This window comes from Vicugna pacos, chromosome 2, assembly GCF_048564905.1.
Source record: "Vicugna pacos chromosome 2, VicPac4, whole genome shotgun sequence".
NCBI classification, from domain to species: Eukaryota; Metazoa; Chordata; class Mammalia; order Artiodactyla; family Camelidae; genus Vicugna; species Vicugna pacos.
The window spans coordinates 54,648,537-54,676,157 of record NC_132988.1 but is presented as its reverse complement, the minus strand read 5'-3'; the positions used below and the strand labels follow the sequence as shown (position 1 = coordinate 54,676,157).

Here is a 27,621-nt window from a genome sequence, read left to right as displayed (position 1 = left end):
AATTGGAACATTTTCTTAGACTATATACAAAAATAAAATGGATTAAACACCAAAATGTAAGACTGGAACCCATAAAATCCTAGATGAAAATATGCACAGAACACTCTGACATAAATCATAGCAGTATTTGTTTTGGATGTCTCCTAAGGCAAAAGAAACAAAAGTAAAAAACAAATGAGACCTAATTAAATCTAAAAGCTTCTGCACAGTGAAGAAAATCATTGACAAAACAAAAAGATAAAACCCTGCTGAATGGGAGAAAATATTTGCAAATGTTATCACTGATAAGGAGTAAATAGCTAAAACAGCTCATATAACTCAAACTTAAACTCAAGAAAAAAAAACCTGTATAAAAAATAGGGAGAACACTTGAACAGATGTTTTTCCAAAGACATACAGATGGCCAATACGCACATGAAAAGATGCTCAACATCACTAAATACAGAGAAATGCAAATCAAAACCACAATGAGATACCACTCCACCCCTGTCAGAATGGCTAACATCAAAAAGTCTACAAATAACAACAGCTGGCGAAGCTGTGGAAAAAGGAATCCCATATTGATGGGAACGTAAACTAGTGCAGACACTATGGAAAACGGTATGGAGTCTTCAAAAAAAAAACAAAACTAAAAGTAGAACTGCCATATGACCCAGCAATTCCAGTCCTGAATAAATATTCAAAGAAAACAAACACACTAATTTGAAAAGATACATGCACCCCAATGTTCATAGCAGCATTACTTACAATAGCCAAGATACAGAAGCAACCTAAGTGTCCATTGACAGATAAATGGATAAAGAAGACATAGTATACATATACAATGGAATATTACTCAGACATACAAAATAGTGAAATTCTGCTATTTGCTACAGCATTCGACCTAGAGGGTATTATGTTTAGCGAAATATGTCAGAGAAAGATACTGTATGTTATCACTTATATGTGGAATCTAAAAAATGAAACAAATGAATATAACAAAACAAAGATTCACATATATAGAGAAAAAAACTAGTGGTTATCAGTGGGGATAGGGAAGAAGGAGGGGCAAGATAGGCATAGGGGATTAAGAGGTACAAACTACTACATATAAAACAGATAAGCCACAAAGTTATGTTGTATAGCACAGGGAAACACAGCCATTATTTTATAACTTTAAACGGAATATAATCTATTAAAATACTGAGTCATTGTGTTGTTCACCTGAAACTAATATTGTAAATGAACTGTATTTCAATGAAAAATTAAATAAAATAAAAATAAAAAACAAAGGAAAATATCTTGATATCTGAATTCCTTTAGCCTTCATTGATGTTTCTGCTGAGACAAAGTCAATTCACTGCTAGATCAAAAACCCTTAAGATTGTACTAGGAATATACGTGGTTAAGTATTAAGCTGCCCGATCTAGTTTTTATACTAAACCTAAATACGTATTTCCACTTAAACTCTTTGAATCTGTAATTCCAGAGATGTCATTAGCATGCATGTGCTTCAGAGATACTAAAACATGACATTTTAATCAGTCTGTGCAAATATTATTTTCTAATTATTTTAAATTATAAGCAAATCATCACACTACATTTTAAGGGTATAAGTAGAATAGAATTTTAATAAAAGAAATTTTATCAAGATTAATTTGAGGAATATTCATTATCATACTTGGTAATAATGAGGCATAAATGATAGGAAATTTGTTCACTAATATTACTTTTACCTAGTCCTAGACCATCCATATTTTATAGTTTTATTTTACCTTTATGAGTTTTCCAGTTCTTTTCTCCTAATCGGTCAAGTTAGTTATCACCTGTTTTTAATGAATTCAGTCAGTCTCCACCCCACTCCACCCTCATACAATGGCACACCTGTCATTAGATTTAACACCCTTATCCAAGTCCCTAAGAGATGCAAGTTTCTTCTAGCTGCCTTCACTCTCTCTATTGTCCCCAAATTCACAGTGAGTGTCCCAAGCTCTCCTTTTTGCTTCTCCTTCTCCCCACACATAAAGGATTCTGGGACAGATGGACTGGTCTAAGAGGAGGTAGAAATTATAGGACACATCTATGGTTATGGGATAGTTATCATCCTTTGCAGTGGGGCAAGTAGGGGTTCAACCTGGAGGTGGAGAGGCACCCTGTAGTCTCTATGCGAATCATAACTGTTGGAGGAGGTAACTGAGAGGACAGGACTGCAGCTTGACCTGTGAGCTGGACCTGGGCAACTGGAAGTCCTTCACCTCCTCCTCTGTCCTTGGAAAGTGTGCTCTGCTGCCCTTCTCGCACTAGCAGCTGTCCCAGGATGCAGACTTGAGATAGCAATGTGATGTTGAGATCATCTTGATGGTATATGTAACAGAATCCAGTTAAGGCTTCTATATTAATTTCTACAATTCTGGCAGGTGGGAGCAGAGATCTACTCATCTTGTGGCCATCCAAGACAAGCCTCATATATAAGTTCCCTTGCTTATTAAACCTGCCACCTACCAATCTGGAGTGGTCTGCCTCTCTCCTTGGTCTCTCCCTGCCCTCTATCAAGGCCAGTTTCAGATTTCACCCAGGAAACTCCTGAGGAGGTTGCAAACTAACAATGACCAAGTTTAAGGAGAGTTCAAGAGCACAGTATTTTCCCTGGGCTGAAATTTAAAGGACAGAGGAGTGGGTGAGAGGGATGCAATATGCTGGCCAGGAGTGAAAAGGAGGAAAAGAGTGAGCACCTTTAAAGCATCTCAAGCACCCATCGAGGTACTTTATGTACATAATCTCTGTTCTTCACAACAGCTCTGTGAGAGAGATATTTATATACCCATTATTCAGATGAGAAGAATGGCATTCATAGAGAAGAACTAGCACAGGCTTATAAAGCTCGTAAACGAGTGAATACAGATCTGAATACAGGACTGACTGGGATCTGGACTCTTTTCTGTCTACCAAGCAAAGAACAGGGAGGAGGCAACTATAGTGCCACAGACTTGAGCACTGACAGAGGGGACTCCAGATCATGGCTGAGGGAAGCTGGGACACCAAACACCTGAGCTACTCCAGGAGATGGGCTTGGGCTAACCTCTGGCTGATGTCCTCCAGGGAGGCAGTGAGATCCACAGGAAAGAGACACAGGGTCCACCCCCTGTTATCACCATTACCCTGCCCTTTCTTAAAGGACTAACTCTGATTTACTTTCAGAGCTAACATTAAGAATGGGTGTACTTTGATTTCAGTAGCATCAGGAAAAGCTCCTTACTCTCCAAAATTGTCCCCTCAAATTTTTGGCAGTGACTTGAAATGTATTTAAGAGGGGTCAGTTTTTAATTCCACCATTATATGGGTCCTCCTCATTATGCAAATGACCTGAAGAAATAACAGCTTAAACTAAGCCATATGAAGCATTATAAAGTATGTCATATAAGTGACTAAGGGAAACCCCTTTAAATTTAGATAAAGAAGAGCTTGAAGGAGTGAAGATTTCAAGCTGGGATTCAAGTATCCAGCAGTATGCAAAATGTTTTAAGGGTACATTAGCAAAAATGTACTTAAGGGACTCAATATTTGTATCCTGAACACCTATATGCACTTCATCCTAAAACTAATTGTCTTGAGAACTTGCCCTCTACTTTTCAAAATAAAAGCATCTCATATCCTGATCTTACCATGGTACATTCTAAGGGTATAAAAAACAAAAACAAAAAAACAAAAAAACAAAAAAAACCCCCCAAAAATCCCCAGGGTACCAAACAAATAATTGGGAATATTAGTGTAGTAGTTGAGAACGTATGGGATTGAAATGACAGGGTAACAAATCCTCTTGCAAATCAGTGATTTACAATTCTTTGCTTTCATCAAAATTGAAGGGGGACCTAACATGACAGCTAACAGTCACCAGACATAAATTCTGATGATAGAACACTATGATTTTTGGTGTATAATTCAGATAATGTGCAGAGTTGGGGGACACTGTTATAATACAACTTCATGCATTCCCATTTACTTATTTATGGATGAGAAAAACTCAGTATTTGAATCTATTATAAACGACAGATAGAAATGAAATTTATGTTATCCTGTCTCATTTCAGTAACATTCAAACATGGCTAAATGAGCGAACTGCAGAGGATGATAAAACCTTATTTCTCCTGTGTAAATATGTAACTCTTAATAAAAATTCAGTCTGTGCTAAATAGTAATTTAGCAAAATTTACAGTATATTTGGGTTCTTCAAATTATGTACTAATTATAACAAAGGTATTGATAATTCAAAAGAAACTTAATGCTTATATCTCTGTGACCACAAGAAATAAAATTTATATGTGCATTTTTATTACAGAAAAGTACTGAAATGTGATCAGTAAAAACTAATGTTTTAAATACCTTTAGGGTAAAAAAAATTCTATGGAGAAAGTGGTCTAGAAATATAGAAAAAAGAACACTGTAAATATTCTTTCTATTAAAGAAAATTTTGTTCTTATATTTTGTTAATGGGTGATGTTGGGTAAGAAATCATTATGGTGCTTGGTGTTTGCATTCCACTGGATCATCTTAAGTCCCCTAGCCATTTTATTTAGAGATGCCAAATATTGATAATATACTCAGACAATATATTTTCCTACTATTTAGCTTCATGATGAACATTTTAGATTCCAACTTAAAAATGCTGGGGAGATATACAGCTATGTATTATCTATTCATCTATCTTTAAGTCTTTTAAAAATAAGCTAGCAAAAAACTGAAGATCACTGCTCCAGGGCATGAGAGGATCTCAATTTAGTCTTCAAGAGAGGAACTCTATCAGGGAGAATGAAAGAGGCCGAGAATCAAGAAGGCCAAAGAAAAGGATAAATAGGAGTGGGATTTGGGGACCAGTGAATTGAACCCACTGCATATTTCTTCTGGGTGCTTCTGCAGTTATGCATATTGCTTTATATTTACATAAGGCCAATGAGACCTCACCAAAAGACACTTGAGTTTCAAGTTCAAAGGCTAGAGTTAAGACCCAGCTGTCCTATCCATGAATTGTTTGACTTTAGGCAAGTCACTTGTCATTACACCTTATTTTTCTATCTCTACATATTAATATTTGTCCTAATTCCCTCATAAAGGTCCTGTGAGATATGAAAAAATCATATATATGAAAGCACTTTTGATCACTTCCATACAACTTTAAGCTAATGTTAATATTATTCATCTACAGAAAAACTTACTTCAGTTAAAACAAAGCTATAACTTAACTTTTAGTGTCTTTACTAGTTTAAATGACTTTTATAAATTAACATTTAAGTGTAATAAACAGGAAAGAATGGTATCTAACGTGAAATGATAAATATTTTAAAATCTCTTTAATGGTCACATTTTTAATCTAAAGGCTTTCTATCAAATTCTGTCCTAAAGACAACTTCTATTTGCACATAGGTGAATTCACCCAGGTTAAACCTATCACTCTGGTTTGTTACTTTCTTAAGCAACACAGTCCATGATAAGAATGCTTAGCAATGTGATACAGTTCTGTAAAGAACAACCTTCACATTGTGAGACCATGTTCAACATTCAATCAAGGAAAAACAAATGAAAGTAAAGCCACCTTACTCTAGCTGAAAAGTGTTAGCAAAGAGGAAAAAGAGAAAGTTTATCCAGAAGACAAACTTAAAGATGTCTGTACCACTTCCATGATCATTCCCAGCTCCACATTATTGAATCCTGAACTCAGATTTGCACTCACTGGTCACTTCTCCACCTCTCAGGCTTTTTGAGGCCCTGGGTCATCAACAAATTACTCAGTATTTTTGTGATCTTCCTTAACCTCAGCAGATGATGTATGTCTTATTAACAGACCAAGCGGACCAAAAGATACAAACTCCTCTCAAAGCTCTTCCTTTCTTCTATAAAGTCACCGAAAAACATCTGTATCTCCTCCATCCCTAAAACACATCACCCATGGGCAGCCCGCCCCTCTCGTCTATGCTTTCACATGCTCTTTCCTTTAGTGGCTAAACTACTTGAAAGAGCAGAATATTCATAGTCTCTTGCTAAACCTGCCCACTCACTCTTCAGTTTACTGCTGTCTGGGCTCGCCCTCATCACTCAAGCTTCACCTTCACAGGTGACCAGAGGCCTCCCTAACTGCCCAGTCCAAGGGCAATTTCTCTGTCTGCTGTTTTCTTGCCACCTCTCTGTTCCTTCTCAAGCCTCTTTCACTGGTCTATCCACCAGTTTTATGTAGTCCTCCTCAGGCATCTTTTTCTCCCCTTTTAATTCTGTAACAATGGTTTCAACTTTGTTGAGAATCCCCAGAATCACATGGGGGAGCTGTTAAGACCTGCCCATTCCAGGGCCCCACCTGCAGAGGTTCTGATTTAATGGGGCCGACACAGGGCCCAGGTATGGGTGTTCTTAAAGCTCCTCAGATGATGCTAAAGTGTAGCCGGGTTTTCAAACAACCTGTATGCACTGGCTGGGTGATTCCTTCTCAGGACTTCTAACTCAAAAGTCACTGACTTCAATCCTAAGTTTTGTTACGTTCCATTCACATTTCTGATTACTTTCTAGATAATTCCACCTGAATTCTCAACAAATATGAAAAGCCTAAGGTGCTGAATTGATCTCAGTATCTCCTCACGTTGGTCCCCACTCCATAAGCCTGGTCTCCCCAGTCTTAATTAATGGAGACATTATCTTCCCATTCCTAAACTCAAAGCTTATAATAATCCTCACAGCTCTTTAGAATCATTCCTTATGTTATAGACCCTACCTTAAATATTTCTCAAACCTGGGCCCTCTTCCCTAGCCCCACTCCTAAGTACTGTGATACAATTTTAATTCCAACGAGTCTCTCTAAAAAGTAAATCTTAAAAAACAACACCAGCAAAAAATGCTCTCCATGTGTCACTGTTTCTAGGTTAAAATCCAAATTTCATAGTATGCCACGTGAAACCTTTTGCAAACTGCCCCCAGTTACTGCTCTAGCTTTGAGACAGGCTGGGGCCTGGGACCCTTTACTGCCATGCTTGCACCTGGACAAATGTCTCCTCGTGCAACAGAATACAAAGAAACTATAAAGGACTGAAAAAAGCTGCATGCATGCCTCAGTTGGGGCATGAACAAAAAGCCATAAAAAGGCCAAAAACCAGCTGCCACTTCTGAGGTATCAGGAGCAAAAGCAGGGTCCTGCACATGACCCCTGCACAGAGCGCCACCAAGGGAGGGGTGGGACAGACCACCTAAGCCACCCCTCCTGCCCTGACCCACTGATCTGCCCCTACCCTCACCTCATTTAAGAAACCAGCCTGTCCTCCTTGGAGAGCAAGCAAGGGCACTTATTTCTTGTTTTTGCTCCCTCGTGCTGCAGCAGGAGCCCAGGAAAGCCTTGCCTGAATTCTTCTGGCTTCTTTTCAATTTCTACTGATTCATTAATGAGTCCAAGGACGCTGGTCGGTAACAGCTTCACTTGGAAAACCTAATCCTACTCTGTGGGCACATGAAGTTCCCAAAGTTTCCTCAGCATGTGACCATCATCACCATGGACACTCACACCTCTGCACTGTCTGTGCACTCTCCCCAGAATGCATTTACCCTTTCCTGCTGAGAGAATTCCACTCATTCAGCAATGTTCACCTCAGAGGACACCTTCTTTCTGAAGCTTTTTGGTCTCTTCTAAGTAGTGTTGTCCTTTTATGTGCAGCCCTAGCACTCTTCTCAAACCATTTATCATATTGTACTGTAATAATTTATATACAGTTTGTGGATTCCTACCATAAATGCTCTTGGGAGCATGATTTTATATATATGCATATATTTTATACATTTAAAATAAGTATAATGTATATTTTATATATGTATATATGATATATACAATATGACATTTTGAATACATTCTGTATACACAGCATCAGCACAGTGCCCTAGCAGAGATGTTCAAAAATGTACTGATTGTTTATCCAGTGAATATATGTTAAACATCTACTATGTGGCCTCACTATTCCTGGTACCTGGGATGCATCAATAAACCAAAGACAGTCTGTTCTCCAAGTGATTAAGAGAAAAGAAAAACAATATATAAACAAATAAATGTACTGGATTATTTCAGTGGTCCTAAGATCTAGGAAAAAAATAAATCAGCATTATGCAATGCTTTAGATCAGGAATCAGAAAACGTTTTCTGTAAAGGACTATGTATTTCATATTTTAGGCTTTGTGGGCCATATGGTCTCTAAACAAAAGCCATAGACAATATGTAAACGCATGAGCACAGCTGTGTTCCAATAAAACTTTGTTTACAAAAACAAGTGATGGGACGCATTTGGCCTGTAGGCTACAGCTTGCTGACCCTTGCTTTACATGGCTTCTCTGAAGAGGTGACTACACACTGCCACATGAAAACCTAAAAAAAGCCAATCCTGAGCCAGAATGTTCCAGGCACAGAGAAGAACACTTGCAAAAGCTGTTTGAGAGCCAGAAATAAAGCCTTCATGGTGAAGTGTGGTGAAAGAATGAATATATGAACAGAGGCATGAATGAGTGAGGTTTACCCATATGGAAAATAAAAACTATTATGATAAGAAATAAGGTTTTGAAAATAAGCATTCCCTCAACTGAGATAGGCTGCCACATTCAAAGAGAAGAAATGAAGACATGATTGTACAGGAAAAGACAAGTAAGAGCTACTCAAAATTAGTTCAGTCTATGAATACTGATGCACCAAACACCATTACAGGTGCTAGAAATTAGGCAAAATGTTTAATACTTATGACCTAAAGTTTCAGACAATCACAATATTGAATTTCATTTATTCTCAGCAATATATGTAGAGATTTCTAGAAGCAGAAATACTGAGATGCCTTCTAAGTACTAGGAAGTACTGTTTATCACAAAACCAAGAGCAGTACTGTGACAAAAAGTGACCTGCAAACCTATAGTACATACCAATTAATTTCACTTCAGAAAAATATTTTGAAAAAAGTTCTTGGACATCAAATATGTTTAAAAATCATTGAGATTTTTATTATTAATGGACTCAAAATAGAGCTTAATTTCTTCTTTACATTCAAAAGTTCTCAAATTCTCATTATTTCATGAAGTGTGTGTAAATAATAACACACAACTCAAATAAACTTGAATACTCTACTTTTGGAAAATTGATGAGATGATGTAACACTTTTAAAGAACTTTTCCCAAAAATATCTTTATCTGGGGATTATATGATTAGCTCATGAAAATTGAGCAAATAAGGCTACACACAATTTATGTCATTTTAATGAACTAAATTTCAAAAACATACAGTCAATAAAACACTTTTTACTATAGGAAGAAAAGAATGGGCTTAGGAGTTGGCCAGACGTGGCTCTGTGTTTTGGCCCTCCCACTTGCTCAGTCTACAACCTGAGAAGGCTGTAAGCTCCTAGGATCACAGTCCTCACCTGTACAAATGTAAGGACCGTCCCTCCTGGGGTTGTAGGAGCATTTAACGAGATATGGAAGGGAAAGCAACTGGAATTAGAAAGCAGTCAATAAATTTAATTTAATTGCCTCTTCTCTAGATTTACCCCAAACAGAACTCCACTTGCATTAATGCATTTCACTTGTTGATGATTCAGTGCTCCTTAGTGTCTTTATTAAGAAGTACATACTTCTATATTCATGATGCTGATCAGGAAAAAAGAGAGAAGTCTTTTAATTTTCCACTACATTGGACTACTGGTGTTGGTTTATGAGATTTCATTCATATTAAGAAGCACATACCTCTATATTCATAATATCAGGAAAAAAATTTGGGAGAAATCTTTCAATTTTCCACTACATAGGACTACTGGTGTTGGTTTATGAGACCTCATCAATAAAATTCTCCTGGTGAGGAAAATTTCCCCTTATTCACAGTCTCAATCCCTCGTAGTGTATGTACCAGAAGAGACGTCATAATTCTAGCCATCTTGTAAGAGGACTGGTGCCCAGCTCTTCAAGCAAGAGGATAAACTTTTTAGAAATCCTTCCAACAGCTAGGTCTCTCACTTTTATTGACTCCTTCAGCCTGGCACAGAGTTCTGAAAACCCTAACATGATTTTATTAATGAAGATGAGTGAGTCCCAACTTCTAAGGTTTAGGACTCGAGCATATTCACCCCATATTGTGTGTTCCCAGAAAAGGTATGTAAAACTGCCAACTCTTCTTGTGTGTGGTGTGATTTAGGGATCAACTTTTTTTTTTATGGCTCTTACATGCATGGTTTTATAGTCTTACTGTTACTGATAGTTTATAAAATTCAGAACTATTGGCTATATAAGTGCTGGCAGGGAGAGTTTTGCAGAAAAACATGGGGATCATTTTTCAATGCCCCAGGCTTTCAAAACCTCTTCTGAACAGCTCCTCCAGCATTCAACAAACCTCATGTTTCAAAAATTCTGTTATCTTTCCCCTAAATAATTTATTTTTAGCTTAAATTTAACTTTGACTTATAACATCAGCAAAAACAGAAAAGTGGGTTAACATTCCAAATGAAGTAAATAATCCCTATATTTAATCTTGACTTCCTATACTCAATTTTTCACCTTTACTTACTCTATTTCTGTCTTTATAATTAAACATTATAAAACTTAGGCTACCTAAGACAGATTCCAAAACTTCCAATGTTAATATAAAGTGGGGGACCCATTTACACAAGATAATTATTTTCCAAAATTTACTTATTTCCAGTACTTTTTTTCATGGCTTGCTACTAAAATTGTTTAAAACATAGCTATGCTCATGTTTTACTATTAAAAAAATAAAAGACAAATATTTGGGGCAGAATGATGTAATAAAAATAAATCAACAGCATGTCCTCCTCATTGCCTCATCCCTTCCAACCCTCTGGGCAAATGGAACATATCATACCCAGGATGATTCATGTACTAGGGGCTTTCTAGAAACGTCTGCCACCAGCATTAGCAACCACAACTACTTGCAAATATATTAAATGACTGCTCTCAGTTGTTTCTTTGTTTTGTTTCAGTGTCACAGTAGGAAAAAAATTTATAACCTGAAATTTTATTCTTATTTTCTGCTTATAAAAGAACACAGTGACAGTGTATTTGGAACCACAGTAATACAGACAATATGAAAACGATGATGTTTTACCTTCAGATGATAAAAGTACATAGTTTAATATTATCAAACATTAGGAATGGAAGTCATATTTTCTAAAGTACACGTACTTTTAATTCTAAACTAAATAAAAACCTTCGTCTGAAAAGTGATTAGGATACATTTTGACTGCCTTCTGGAAGGCTAATGTGTTGGTTTCATGACTGCCTTCTCCATAATGTCAGGATCAAGACAAGGGCAGAAGCATTACTTACACTGTGAAATAATTTGGCTACAACTCCATCCCTCTAAAACTCTGCCAAGTATGGACCACAAATGCCAATGAAACAACAGAAGCAAAATCAATTTTTTTCCATTAATCATAAAGCTCCAAAGCTGAGATACATGGAGAAGTGTAAGTAGAAATTGTAACAAATTGTAAATCCAATGGTGATTTACCTATGCTTACAACACCTTCTATATACTATAGGCTGAATTTTGTGATTTCTTTCAGTGTAACTTTATAATATCAATAAAACTGAGTTCTTTTTTGAATTTTAAATATTTAAGAATTGTTTCTTTCTGTAGTTCAGGGTAAATGACATACCTGATTTTACTAAAAAAAATGTGATTTTTTTTTTTTTAAAGGAAAGAGACCACAAATTCTCTGCAGAGGTCCTTTAGAGATAGCCAGACTTTGATCACAAAATTGCTAACAAGAGGTGCTCAGAACCCCAAATAGCTATTGGCACCCTTTGCCCTTTTGATACATAAACTTGTTAACGATGTGATTAGTTAAGGAATTGTCTAATCATATATGTCAATAATAAAGAGCAAAGCACCTTTGTAGTTTTCTTTCCTATTCTACGCCCTTGTGAAGGACAGATGTGTTGTATCTAATTATTCTCTGATTGGTATCGGGAGAAACATTAACATAATTGGCACATTTGTTCTAATTAATAAAGAGAAACTGCCACATGCCACCCAACATGAAAAGTGAGTCCAGCAACCATTAGCTAGAAAAATTCACATTGATCAGAAAGATCATTCTGCGAAACTCAAACTGGGGCCCCTCAAGTCCGAACACAGGCTGAAAACGGCATAACAGAGTTGAAAACCTGTGCACACCTGAAAACTGACATTTCTAAAGAGAATGGAGATTCAGCCTAGGATTGTTGCATGCAGATACATTAATCAAATAAATGGGAAAAACAATTATGGAGCAATTATCAAATGCATACTCAGCCAAGCCAAGTTTCTAGAAGGAGCATGAGCTAGAAGCTGGGAGTCAGCCACGTTTTACTGAGTTAGAAGTGACAAGTTTGAAGCTCTTCCTGTATTTGTTTTGACCTTGCCCTTTAGACAAGTGGTTCTCAAACTTTGCTGCATTTGAGAATCACCTGGGGAGCTATTAAAAACCTACTAAAAATAGTGACAGCTAGGCTGCATATTATACCTATTAAATCAGTATCTTTAGAATGGGCTTTAAGCATCAATATTTGCTAATGATTCGTAGGTGATTCCAGTGTACATCCGAATTTGAGAACCAGTACTGCAGACTGGTTCTGACGATCTTGTTAAAGCGCAGATTCTGATTAAGTGGCCTAGATGGGGCTTGAGAGCTGCCTCTCTAAGATGCTCCCAGGTCAAGTCAGTACAAATAATCTATACATCACACCTTTAATAGTAAAGCCTTGACAATTCTAGAAGATATCTATAGTTCATAAGCCTTCTATAGACTTTCACCAGGTAGGGTTTAAGCTCAATTGCTCCATAGTTCGAAATCCCAGAATTATTCCGGTGCCTCACACTGGACGTATGACCAAGAAAGTCCTCATTACAAAATGCAAATGAATGTTATTTATCATTTAAAGTTGTGGGATAAACATATCCTAAAATTCAAAACGCAAAAGGCCATTTAAAAAAGAAAGTGTACAAAGAAACTCCCCCACCCCCCAGGGCCGGAGCTATCGTGGAGACACTGTTCTATCAAGAATCAAAGGCTACTTTGTTTATGCAGCTATTTGCTTCTCAGATTAGCAATAAGATACTCATTCAGTTCTGTGCTGACCACTGACCAATATACTTTGTACCTTTCAGTAGGTTTGTGACCAGTATTTTATGCTGTAAGAAGAGTTAGTCTTCAAGTTTATCTTTAGGAAATTGTAAGAAAAATAGCCAAAGGATTAAAAAACAACAAACAAACAAAGTGTAAATGAAACCGTGCCCCACAGTTAACAGAAGCTGATAACTAACAGAAATTCCCGAGCTTCTCTTACAGAACAGATAGGGAATACCTTGTCAAAACCCCTTTGCTTGTGGACTGCCTTCACTGATGATGTCCGTTTTGGTATTTTTCCTTCTTTTTTCCTTTCTTTAATTTCTTACCTACCCAGTTTCCATGCGGTCCAGTTGTTTCACGGGAAGTTGGAGTCAGCTCCCGCCCAGAGCAAGTGGCTAAAGCCGGCTAGAACCCTCCTAAGTTTTAGGCGATGAGTGGCCTGCAGACTTGGGAGGACGCTGGGTGCCTCCCTTTTGATCTACAAACACTCTGCGCCTGTGCGGAACACCCGTCACCACCCCTTTTCCCACCTCCCACGACCTTTCCCCAGGTTAAGCCCGCCCTGCATATCCCAGCCTCCAACGCGCGGGGAGGCGGGTCTAAGACTGGCTCTCCAGTCTTTTCACCTGGCTGCCGTGTAAATAAACTCTTCTCAGCTGTAAACCCCAGCGTCTCAGTGTTTGGCTAGCTTCAAGTCCCACAAATGGATCTGGTTTGGTAATAGAAACTGGAGTGACATTTTGCTCAGCTGTAACTTCCGCAAAGGGAAGGAATTTGCTAAGAAAGGGGATTTCGTTTTCCTGCTGGGAAAACAGTTTCTTAATTGCACACACGTCTGGCTCATTACTTTTGAGAGCTGAATGTATGCAGACCACATTGTAGAGGTGAACTTGTCTTGAAACCTGAAAACTGACATTTCTAAAGCCTTAAGTTCAACTATAAGGAGATAAAAGCATGTTAATAAATGAACTAATGGTGACAATCATGAAAAAAGTCCAAAGTAGAATGACTATATCTAATAATATCTTCCAAGGGGGTAAAATAGCACTGAAATATCCTTAAAATGCTAAATTTTAGGCAAAAGGACTGTACATTGATTCGTGCAGAGATAGTTCCTAAAGTTCCTAGCCAGTCTTTACTATAAACTTGCCTTTCAAGTTAAGTAACTCTCAGCATTTCCTCTTATTTACCAGTTAAGAGTGTTGGATTCTCTCTATCTGACCACCTTTTGAAAATACTGACTTTCTGCTCTTTTTGCTAAGACTGCCATTTTCATCCACAATAAGTTTACAGTGATTGGCCTGTAGGCATATGGAGAATCATTGAAAGAAATTCCAAAGCAAAATAACTTTTCTAAGAAACAAACTTTTTTTCAAGAAATAAGTGCGGCAGAAGTAAAAGACCCTCCTGCCTTGATTGTGGACACGAGCTAGGTCGCTGCCTGTTGCTGAAGCACCACTAAGAGACTGTATTTGAAAACAGCTGAAGTCGACTGACCACTGATTTTAGGTCCTCTAAGAAAAACTCACTCCAGTGCGTCTGTTGACCGTTAGCATGGAAGATTTCACTTTCTTCTGAAGGATCAAATATTTTCTAGAATTTATTCATTTAGTAAAATCAAATTTAAAAGCCATAATCCGAATTTTCTATTCCCACAGGAATTAAAATATATTCTTTATTTCTCTACCTTTCTCTGTCTCTTCTACTCCTACTATAAGACCCACAAACAACCATCTAGTACTTGAGGAAAGGCAAGATCTCCTAAACGGCGTCCCATTCTTACATTTCTAAAGTCTATATTCCCTATAGCAGCAAGAATAGTCTTTGAAATAAATATAATCAGGTCATGACAATTCCTACTTAAAGTCTCCCATGACTTTGCATATATTCAGAAACAGTTCCAAATCCCTTATCACTAACACGTGTTAGTCCCTAGGCTCATCCTACCCCCTCTGACTGAAGGGCTTCCTGCCCTCCCCATGGCTCACTGTGTCTCAAAGACACTGGCCTCCTTTTTAATCCGTAACCACATCAACTCCTTCTGAGAGTAATCTGCTCCCCTGCCTAGAGCTTCCTGACCCAGATCTTTTCAGGTCTGGCTTTTCCCTGTCATTCAGATCCCAGCTCAAATGTTATCTCTTCAGATTGATTTTCCTTGTACTTTAAAGTGACTCTTGATCCTCCACAACCGTCAGCCTCCAGATATGACCTTGTCTTATTTCCTTTAATTTGCAATTATCTGACGATACCTTGCTCTTTTATTTATATTCTTGTTCAGTGTTTCGTTTTGTTTTGTTACCCTTTAGGGACTTTGACTGACATGTATTTCCTGCAGCTAGAAGAGTAGTCAGCACACAGTGAGTGGACAATAAATATTTCTTGAATAAATGAATTCGTAATTAAAAAATAAAACTGCATTTTGTGGTATAGGCTCAAAGGAACCACTAGGTATGCACAGAAGTCAAGCCGCAAATCTATCATAAGTCAGAAAAGTTTTATTATTTCTTCCTGTGTTTTAAAAATTGATATTGTTTAATTTTATTATAATTTTTAATTCGGTTCACATGGTTAACTACACTTGTGGTGATCTCTATTAGAGGCATATATTGGCATAAAAACATGGAGTGACGATAATAAAGAGGCAATGCTGGCAAATGTTGATTGGACCAATGCAAAGCTCGCAAGCTGACTACTAGTCAGGGAACCTAATACATGTGCCAACCTGTTTGCAAAGGCTGATAATTATCTCATAAGCAAAACCCCTTCTTGTTGCTGCACACATGTGAGGAGAAAATTTCAACAGGTATCACTGGGCCCTGATATCAATGTCTCCCTCCAAATTAGTATTCAAACTCTTCTTTTCTCTCTAAACCTCTTTTGCCTGCAAAGAATATAAAGCACAGCTTGGGAGACAATGCACCTGCCTGGAAATGCATCGACACGAAGTTCCAATTATGAGGGGATGGCAGCGAAACAGTCACGCCTCTCATGAAACAAAGTGTTCAGTGGCCATATTAGTAATCAATTAGATGGAGAGCCACCTGATGCTGTACATTTGGCAAAGCCTCCAGCTGCCAGCAGCTTTTCCCCAGGCAGTATCAGCTTAAAAAAAATCTCTTTCCTGTTTAGCAAGACTAAATTCAACAAAAGAATCTATTCTTTTGCACTTCACCCCATATTTTCCCACTTGCTAATTAGAGATGCAAATGTTGATAAATAAGACGATGGTTTTTAAGCACAACTGGGTCAATAAGTTGAACACTGTGCCCTGTTCCTCCAATTAAACTCCTATGAGAAATAGTTCAATTATAATTAGAGGAGCAATTATCCCCTTGTTTAAGGTGAAACAAATCACAGGTTTGTTTCAGTGAAAAATTCAGTTTTGCTCCTCTGCCCTGCCAACAAATCTTGTATCCATAGATGTTTTGATCCCAGTACTCTCCAGAAGAGATAATCCGATGAAATAAAGCATCCCTGAGTATATTTCTGGCTCATCATATGACAGCAACATTTTCCAGGCATAAACTAAAATGAGCAAAGAGGGATTCATTTCCTAGAGTGCTGCTATTATGCCACTGGAGCAACCCAGCACCCGTTCATGGGCATATTAATTTTCTGGCCTCTTTAGGGAGATGGGGAGGCTTCTGCTAAAAGGGAGGCAAATGTCTCTCCAGAAATGGAAGAAAAGCATTATATTTTTGACTTGATCCTAGCAAAAGAGTTATTAAAAATACTGAGCAGTACCATTTTAAAGTATTTCTGGGATTTGTTTTTCTTTCTTTCACCTAGTCTACTTTTAATTTTAATGTAATTATTATTAACCTGCCCTTTCATCCTTCAACTAAAGTAACTTCCAATGGTCTTTTGTTCTGATCTGGTGGGTTAGAACCCTGCTGAATTCTAGATTCCCTCACTCCACCCACCCTGAATTCTCTCAGTGTGCATCTTCACAGGTGACGAACATCCATTTTCGGGGACGTTCCATTTCCTGAGGTGCAGTCTCTGTGTCACATCCATCAGGGACTCTTTATTCCATTTAGTTAAATATTCTTAGAGAATATACTACAAAACCTATAGTCTACTCGTGTTAGAGATAAATATGAGCAAAAACCCCCTTTTGCTCCTTATTTCATCACAGTCTAGTTGGGCTGGCAGAGGAGTTTTTAACGGATACATTTCAAAACAGATAATAGTCAGAGCTATAAAAAATCAGGGCACCTAGGGGCTGGCATTCAGCCAATCATACTGGTTCTTCCATACTAGGTGTCAAATCCTGAAAGAGTTCTGTATCTGCTACTTAATAACTGAGTGCCCTTCCCCACCACACACTGGCTCCCCAGGGTCCCTGGACCACCCTGTGATTCAGCAGCTAAAGGGCTTTTATTTCATACAGCAGAAGGCCTTCAGACCCTGCCCCTGAGCTAAGGAAGCTGTGTGGGTGATAAATACTTTAAATAAAGAATAGAGAGATAAAGAAAGGGTCTGACAAGGAGGCCAAAGGAAGGAACAGCTGAGACTAGAGCTCTGAAACCCTCACGCTTCATCCCTGAGGCGCCCACAATACAGGTTTTCTTAACCAATGAGTTCTGAGAGGAGCTCTTAGTCAAAACTGTCACCACCTGGAGAGACGGAGTATAAGGCATCCTGAGGTGGCCTCTTCCTCCTCTGAGACTTTGTCACCCTCTCTCCTTTGGCTTGAAAAGGAGAACTACCAACAGTAGCCCCAGCCCAAATTTCCTCTTTCGAAGAAAGTATCTCGGGTCCATGATGACTAAATAGACAACTTTAAAAATCAGAGTGAGGACAGCAGCCCACCAGGACTTGCTGCAGATATTCACATTAACAAGTCATTGATAAAGCAAATGTGTTATGTAAATAAGGGGTTTCCTTGTTTTAAAGCTCAAAGGTTATCTTCTTGTAGCATTCACGGACTCCAACCAAAGTGACTGCCTGGAAAACAGGAGGGCATCTTGGTGATGCTTCGCAGGACAGAAGCTTCATCTCTGTAAAGCCCACAGCACCCAACAGAGGTGCAATGTGCTCAGCGACTACGCCGAAGTCACAAGGTTGAATTCAGGCTTCTGTGAATCAACAGGTGATAATGTAATAATAGCACTAATAATGTTTCTTGAGTCCGTCTACGTGTTCTAAGTGATTTGCGTATATCGTCTCATTTAACCTTCAGCTACATGTTGGAGAGACACTATTATTGTCTTCATTTTGTAATTTAATTGAGGAAACTTAGGTACAGAGAATTGAAATACCTTGCCCAAAGTCAAGGAGTTAAAAATGGTGACACTTGGGTTTAAACCTAGAGTTCTGTAAGGACTCTGTAAGGAAGTTTAATATTCTGCAGTGTAAATTAAAGCCAAAATAGGGGAGAATATTAAGTGTTATCACCTCAGAGAAGCCTATGCCATTATTTCACTGAAGGTGATGCCACTGTAATTTAGGATTAGTAGAGCTCTTTGGAAACATACTGACGTGTATGGGAAGGAAGAAAATTAATGCCTCCTGCTGTTCTGTAAAGAATATACTTGACTATTTCTTCAATGATGCTAGACATATAAAAGAAAGATAAAGTGAATCAATCAACCACGTATTCGTTGAGCATTTCGTATCTGAGTTTTTCAGAATCATTGGCCTTGAATACAAAAGAAGCATAAATCCTTGCAAGCAGGCCTGATATCCTAAGGATTGATTTTATTTATGGTAAAACACTAGAGTTTTACCTGCTGGTTTCCCTTTAAGATCAATATTACATTTTATGCTATTTTTATGCTTTTAGATGCCTCAAGCCAATAAATGAAAATTAAATAATGAATGCATGTCATTAAATTTAAATAATCTTACAATCCTCTAACTCACCACATTACATTTCATCCCCTTCTTTTTAAATTTATCTGCCCCTCTTGAGCAAATGACAGTTGTAATGTGTCATGTTAAGGTATTCATTAGATTTCTGATCTTGGGGATTCTAAGAGTGTTGAAAATAACCTACACAGGAGTTTATTAGTCTGCTCTCGAACATGTGTGTTTGATCTCTCTTCTGACTTCAAAAAAGAAAAAAAAATTTGCATAAAATATAGTTCTTTGAATGTCAAATGGGTATATGATTTTTGAGCTTGTCAAGTGTTAATTGGTCTCTTCCCCAGTGATGATACAAATAAAATTCACAGCCAATTAATTTGCAGGCATAAATCTTTACTCCTTGACAAAGTGAACCACTTTACTGAGGAGACCAAAAAAAAAAAAGAAGAAAAAGAAATTACTGGAATCTCCTCACTGCAAGTCTATGCAGGGATCAGCTATCTTTAAGAAACACCATGTGGAGTCAAAAATGAGGCTATGGATACCCGTGTTACTCAAGACATGTTCTGGTGTTTAAGGTAGTTTAGTGGAGAAGGTTTGCATTAGAATTTTAGAAAGACAATTAAGGGGACAGATGCACTTATTGTAATAAGTAAAATGAAATATTGACTAGAGAAGGGTTGCCTCCTTTTTAATCACAATAAATCATATTGTGCATCAGTGTTGGAAGGTAAGGTTTCAGTGTGGTTGGATAAAACAGCTATAATCATGCAAGGTCTCTGATATGATGCTAGAAAGTGCCATTTGATGCCAGGTACAAGGCAAAAAATAGTTCTTTTCTTTCAAAGTAAAAAAGGAAATTTCATTAAGAGTGCCACTTTGAGTCTTTGCATTGACACACTGGAGATATGAATGGCTGTGACAGAAAAATTGAGTTATTTTGTAAGGGCCCTACCTACACTTCTAATTAACATATTATTATTATTATTATTATTATTATTATTATTATTATTATTATTATTATTATTATTATTATTAATTTGGAAAGAGCAACCCAATGTTTAATTTTGTTATCATGGAACCAGCTAACTGTGTTGACTCTCACTGCTGCCTGAACTTTCAAAAGACTGAAAAACTATGTAAATCTAATAGTAGGTGTGTTGATTAACTGTTATCATTTTTTTGGACAATGTTGTAAGTCCCAGTAATACTATTTTGCACTTTCATAGACAGGAAAAATTTAGGGCTTAATTTTACAAAAAAAAAATCAGCTGATCCATATAGAGGCCAAGTTACAATAAAAAAAATGCCTCTTTCCATATTTGCCATAAAGAGTAAAAATTCCAAAGAACTCAATGTAGCTTAGAGGTTAAAATGACCACCAGCAAATTGGCAGCTATGTCACTTGTCAAACTGAAGTTTTTCTGCTTTCGTAGGATACTGGATCTTCTAGGGCAACAGTGTGTGATGCATATTAGAATGTCTCCTAATACTCACCAAAGGGTAATATTTTTCAGAGTTTGGAATTATTTAAAATGAAATGAAGGACACGGTATTTGATGATTTTCCTCAGCAGTGTGCTCTAAGGGGATGGTGTCTCAAGGAGAACTTGGGACTCCCTTGTGGTCACTCAGACCTATCCCCATGGACAGGCATTTTTAAAGGCATTGTATTGTTTGGTGCTAATAAAAAGTCATGGTATAAATCTGATTTATAATACTTCGCTAGTGATCAATAGGCTTTGTTTCAGCAAAAACAGAAACTAAAAATGAGGAGCTGATGGAAAGCTTACAGGGTGAAATGAACTGACATTTCTCAAACATGTTTTTGTTCATGGTGTGTGGATGTGCCTCTCAGGTATGTCCATGCTTACATCATAGAGCAAGAAATCCATATGTGGAGTGCACGGGTTCATGGATACACACACACACACACACACACACACACACACACGCTTCCTAGATTGTTTGCATTGTATCAAGAACAATAATAAAATTGATAGCACATTATTAAGTCATACCATTTTTCTCTATGATTAGTGCCAGATAAAATAAAGCTGTGTTTCTGATTTCTTGAAAGAGAATGACAAAATTAAACCAAGCTGCCTGTGGCTTTGTCCAGTGGGGCATTCTAATTGACTCCAAGTCATTAATCAGTTTCCAATCAATCTATTTTGCCAGTAGCAAGCAGTTAGGACTCCATTACCAACCATTCATCATGCCATCCCCTAATTCACTGCACCATTAGCCATGGATTAGGCCTCTATTAGAATAACTAAGTGCCAGTTACTAAATGCAAAGAATTTTTGTTACTTGCCTCAGCCACTGGGATCCCTTCAGGTGGTCGACACTGGAGCAAGACTTCCTGTTCCAAGGATACTTCCTTTCCCAGGGGTTCCTGCTCAAATGTCTTACGTAGATCTGGAGAGCACAAGAAATAAAATACAAGACAAAGCTGATTAACATTAATTATTTACGGGAAGTACAATAAAAATTTCACAGTTTAGTATTTTGTGTTTCTTTGTATTTTTTAATCACATATTAGTACTGAACCATAATCTGAGTGATTTTATTCTGTGTAGTGGAAATTATGAAATTCAGAGGCTATTAACTGTTCCTACTTTAATCTTCACTGGAATGCTTCGGAGATCCTTGTTTTAACAATTAGTGAAATTCATTTATCGTGTTTCCTAATATTTCTTAATAACCAACTATAATGATCACATTTTTAATCAGATGAATCCCATTGTTATGATCCTCATTCATACAGAGTCGCTTATGTATAGTAATTTTTTTCTTCACAATAGATACTGTGGAAGTTGTAATAATTCCAAGATCTTTTGATCAATAACTCAAAAGCAAGGTTCAGTTTCAGAGTGGAAAATAGAATGTTGGAGTCCTGAAAGAATGAATATAGCTTCTTGAGGTGTCTCAAACACAAGGCAGGGAAAAGAGTAACTACTGGGGAGAGTCCAGAAATATCTTAATATGTAACTATATGACCATTCTTCAATTAGTAGATTAAATAGTCATTTCTGTTCAAATATACCAAAACTCTAATTATGCATTTCTTTAGTTGCTATAGCAATAAGCAGTACAATTTTCAAAACTGCTGTTGATGGACACAAAAATGTTAGAAACCAATTAGTCATTTTAAACACCAAAGCTAAAAAGTAAACATTAGCTAAAGAGTTTCGAAGCAGCATTTTTTTTTAAAGAGCAAAGCAAAAAATTTATTTCATATTCTGTTCAGCTCCTTCCAACAAAAAGTTATTGGAAATTTGCCCAGTTGACTTAACTTAAAAAAGTAAGCACCTCTGTCCTTTCATCCCATGTCCCCATTAAAGACTTGAGAATCTAAAGCACCATTTCAGCCTACCAAACTACTGGGTGGAAATCCAAAGACTCTGGAACTATATTTGCAGTATCTTTTAAGGAGCTATTAGAAAGCACACCTGGAAAAACGCAGTGTGAAAAAATACACTGTCATATATTTGCCATTTGGTTGAATTTCTTGGAAGAAAAACTTCAAGAGCTTAAGGGTTGTGAAAAGATTATTGGATATGTGTGGATCTAAGGTAAGACAAGAGACTATCCCAATGGTGACAGAATTTCTGTCAGAAGGGCATTTCTAATGTGATTATCAAGAAATTAAATATATTGTAGGAATGAACACTTAAAATCCACAGTTGTTAGAACTTGAAATTTATCTAAACCATGTCCTTATTTTATATATGAAAAACATGTTTCTCAGATTACTCAAAGCCTCACAGCAAAATAATCGATACCACATTAGAATCTGCTGACCCTTGATTTGATAGCTATTTTGCTATCCACACATCCCTTTGCATCTCTTTTGGTTGATCTGTGTCCTTCCAAAAGAGACATTAAACTTTTTTCTACTCTTTCTTTTCTCATATGGTAGTTTCTCCTTCTTTTTAATCTGCATTAAGATAAAAACTTCAGCAATACACCAAACACCACTTTAATAAAAATAATAGTAATGAATAACTTTTATGGGATAAAATGTTCTTGACAAGGTATATTTTGTTTGTGAAAGTGATTCTGAAAAACTCCCATCTGATGTGGGGTAGGGTGAAGACCTAAAGACAGGAAGTAGTTCTCAAATCAAGTAAAATATTGATCCATTCTCAGTTAAACTAACCAGCACATCACAAAATAAGGATTGAAAATTAGAAGGTGTGAGGCATGTATGTCTTCAAATGGTCAAAACAAATTCCTTTAACATTTATTAATTATCTCCTTATGGTAAACCCTTTATTAGTTACTTAGGATGAAGATGTGCAAGATTCAGAATCAAGACTAGAAAGATAAGCTGAGATCTATTAATGAAAAGCCTCCTGTTATGCTAACAAATGGCAAACTCTCAAAGGCTTCTAAGCAGGGAGGGAGATCAGATGTCGTTTTACCCTCAGTGTGATGGAGGAGGTGGTGGAGAGCAGAAGGTACTTAGGGACCCATCTGAACAGACCAGGAGGGATGATGAGGTTTTGAACTCAGCAAGTGACAGTGGATGGCAAGAGGACAGAGCAGATTCTAGTAGTAAATAGATCAGAAGTTTGGGGAGACCTACGTATCTGGAGAGTGCCAAGGGGAAAGGATAATACCATATTCTTAGCTACTGCAGTTGTTAAGTGGATACCATCACTGAATGAAATAATACCAAATTAGGTAAGAAAGTGGGGAGAAAAGCAGCAAATTTATTTTGATACGTGTTCAGTTTGGTGCAACTGGAAAAGTCCAGTAGGTCCAGATCATGACTTCTCAACCTCAGCACAAGCGACATTTGGGACTGGATAATTCTGTTTGCTTGTTTGTTTGTTTAAAGGATTTTTATACTATATTTTAAAAATCCCACAAAATAAAAAAGGAATCAATCAACGTATATCTTCAAAGTCCTTCCCAAAGTCTCTGCACCCTACAACCATGCGGCTGGTTGTTGCCTTTTTCTTCTCTGCTCAGTCCGCAGCTCATTGAAGGACTATCGAAGAGTACTTGGGCTCTCGTTCTTAAAATCAAACTTGTTCTGCCAGATACAAGACCTTGGATTTATCCAAATTGCAGAAACATTGCTTTGACCATCCGTCCACCAAAATACCTCCCATTCAGATCAACAACAGCTAGAATTGCTGTTGTGAGGTTGTCCTATGCATAGTCAGGTGCTCAGCAGCATCCCTGGACTCTACCCAGCAGGTGCCAGTGGCACCCCTCCAAGCCATGACGAAATAAACACCTCCAGATAATGCCAAGTGTCCCCTGACAGGAAAAGTCATTTCAGGTTGAGAACCACCTGTCTAGAGTTTGAAAAAGAAGTCCTAGTAGAAGATTTGTATTTCACTATCTAGGAGACAGCTGAAGCACTAAAAAGCAATGACATTACCAGGGGAAAGACTGTGGAATTAAAAAAAAAAAAAAAAAAGAGGACACCAACATTCAAGAGGAAAAGCCGCCAGCAAAAATGATATGGTGTGAACAAAGACGTAGGAGAAAAACCAAGAGACAAGTGTCAGAGGACCCAAGAGGAGAATAAAGTTTTAAGAAGTTGGGAACAGCACAAATGCAGCAAGAGACTCAAAAGTAGGAGTCAAAAGTTTGGGAAATTGAAGCGTGAAGAGGGAGGAGCAGCCCAGCTGTGTTGAGGGTGCACAGGAATTGGGAAAACGACCACCATGAGAACTACTCCTCATTTGCAAAAGTTTACGGTGACAGAAAGCAGCACCATTAAGGGGTGATGGCTTCAAATGCAGCAATGCTATAATTCTTCTGAGGATATGGTATAGCTGTTGCTCCAGTTTTCAAATTCCTGCCATATGAAAGCACATCTTATAAGAATCTTTGTTACCCGATTAAGAATGGTGACCACACATCAGAGGCATGTACTTTAAAAGACAGGTTTAACTGAACCATCACTGAAATACCACCGAATAATTATTTTGTTTTGATGTGATTTAATTTTAAACTCTATGTAAATTTTATCTAATTTCTAAAATGACTCACATTTAGCCCCCCAGAAGGCAATACTTCTTCCTGAAAAAATCCTTTTAATTCCTGCCATAAAACCTCTTTTCCAGCTCTCAGGTAGTGTAATAAGCACAGAATATTGTGCTGTCCTGCATGACAGCTGCTCCTTTCAGGATGCCTCCACACTACTTTGCAAAGGGGTGAGTAACATTTTAAGCATATCCTGTATCATTTGGAGAGGTGTGACAGAAGGCAGGCCGGATGACTCGCAGGCAGAGAGAACACAAGGGTGACGGATGAGTAAGCATGAAAACCGGACACTTGTCAGCTAGGAGTTAGATGTAAACCAGAATGTTTTAGAATAATGTGGGCATTCCTGTCAGGAAAAAGATGAATTTCTGCCCTTGGAAGACCTTTAGGATTCTACAAGTCTGCTTTCTTTCCATTAGTTCTAAGGCTGCTACTAAAATAAGTATAAAGTCCTTTCATTATAACCTAGATTACTTTTGCAAAGTCAACTTCGCTTACTCTTGATTTAGTCGTTGATTCCGTCAGTTAAAAGAAAAATCAGCTTTGTCATATGCATGCATTCAGAAAGATGTTGACTTAAGAGCATGAATATTGGCTTACTAAATCCATACAGTGAAATCTAATTAGTAGGTGTAGAACCAGACCTGAAACTATATGGATTTCTATTTACCATTTACACAGTAATCAAAGAAAGCCTTTTAGAATACACACGTGTGTGGGTGTACATGTAAAAAACGGCAGAATTTTGATGCATTCAATGTAATTTCTTTTGCACAATAATAATACTGTGGTTACAAATTATTTATGATGTGAAATCCACTAATTCATGGCATCCCACAGCCATGAACTCTGCTTTCTGACAATGTGGTAAACAGAAAGAAAAAAAAAAGGCTAGCTGGGAGTTGGAAGGCTCTGTGGCCTCACCTTCCTCATTTGTAAAATGAGAGTAAATGACTAGATGCTTTTGGAGATCTCTTTTGTGAGAAGGGCGTATGACTGAATAGACTAACATTTTAAATATGCATTTTACAGGAAAACAGCATATCCTTTGTCAAATAAGGTAAGATCTCTAAGGAGCTATACCAACTATCAGTATCAAAGAGAAATAATAGAAGAAATTATTTTTCAATAATCTAGGAGTTGATGCACCTTTGAGGAGAACAGCTTATAGTTTTCTCTTAGGACAATCTCTTGGGACTTTTGTACACTTATATATAAAGGTAAGAGTTAGAAAATGAGGAGATGGGCGGGTTCCAGAAGGTCCAGTATTAAACATATCAGAAAATTTTTTGTACAAATCCACTAGAGCAATGCAATATACAGCACAAAAGCAGGTGACTATAAAATTTTTGATGATTATAAATGCATTGAGAATCAATTTGACAAAACTAATTTTCTCTCCCCCTGGAGAGGTGGAAGGGAAATGCTGACCCGAAACAGCGTGCAAGAAAGCCTATCACGTCAAGGTGTATATTTATAAGAGGGGCTGAGAATCAGGTCTCCTTCCCAGCGGCATCCCTGGGGCATCTTTGCCTGACACCATCCAAAAAGGGTGAGAGTGGCCTACAATGGGAAAGTCAAGGCTGGACAGATGGAAGCTTTGACTGTAACAGGTCACGCTACCATCCAAGCACCTGTGAGCCCTGCTGATTTTGGAAGGAAACCAGGAGAAAATACCAGCAAAAGATCTCCCTGAGGTGTCTGAGCAGGCAGGCTGCTGCTACTACTGTCTTTGAAAAAGAAAATAAACATGTTCTCATTCCAAGTTTTAAAAAAATAATTTACATTTGTTAAAAATGTTTATTCCCTCAGCAATGCTACTTCATTATGCAGAAAGATTTATTAGAATAAAATGTTTTTTAAAAGACAAAATCTTGACAATGTGATAGACTGTCTATGGGTATACTTCAATAGACTATTCTAATGGAAGTTAAAATTCTTAAATTCCATTGAATAATAAGATATAAATAAAATATTACCTTATTAATATTGTATTTTTGTTTTTAGATCTCATAGAGTTTTGTGAATATTAAAAGAGATTGAATCTGAAAAGGTTTTGGAAGATTATAAAGCACAAAACACATGTAATAAATTATTACAATTATTTCTATTATTATTAGAGAGTTCTCACATGAAAGATGATTACTCATTTGAGTAAATTTCAACATGTCATTCCCTTATACACTTGAGTCATGTGGTCTATAAACCATAGTGTTTAATATTCCTTATTCTTATGGAATTTAAGGTTTATTGCTGTGTTTTTCAAACTGTGTCATGACCTCTTAGAGGATTATGAATTTAATTTATTGAATTAAAAACCAGCATCAAAATATGAAATTGAATAGATAGAAAATGTCAAGGTGCATCACCCATAGTATTATGTGTGTATATGTGTATACACACACATATCTCTGTGTACTGGTATATGTGAGGAGATTGGCATATATTTATTTAGTGGATCATGAGATAAACATATTTTTATTGTAGGTCACTATGAAAGATCTGAAAGCTCCTGTGAAGCAGGGTAACACTGCAGACAAGAGCAAGATCTTCAGCACAGACAAGAATATACAATGGAGTAAAGATGGTCTCTTCAAAAAGTGGTGTTGGGAAAACTGGACAGCCGCATGTAAATCAATTAAGTTAGAATACTCCTTCACACCATACACAAAAATAAACTCAAAATGGCTTAAAGACTT

General features: G+C 37.3%; 1 protein-coding gene across 2 annotated transcripts in view; it reads right to left on the bottom strand.

Moving 5' to 3' along the window:
• UNC5C (unc-5 netrin receptor C) overlaps nt 1–27,621 on the bottom strand; it is a 339,947-nt gene that overhangs the window by 86,710 nt on the left and 225,616 nt on the right. For both annotated transcript variants that reach the window (XM_072940307.1, XM_072940312.1), the window contains exon 4: nt 21,228–21,331. In XM_072940307.1, coding sequence (XP_072796408.1) covers nt 21,228–21,331 — 104 coding nt within the window. The remainder of the gene's footprint in view (nt 1–21,227; nt 21,332–27,621) is intronic.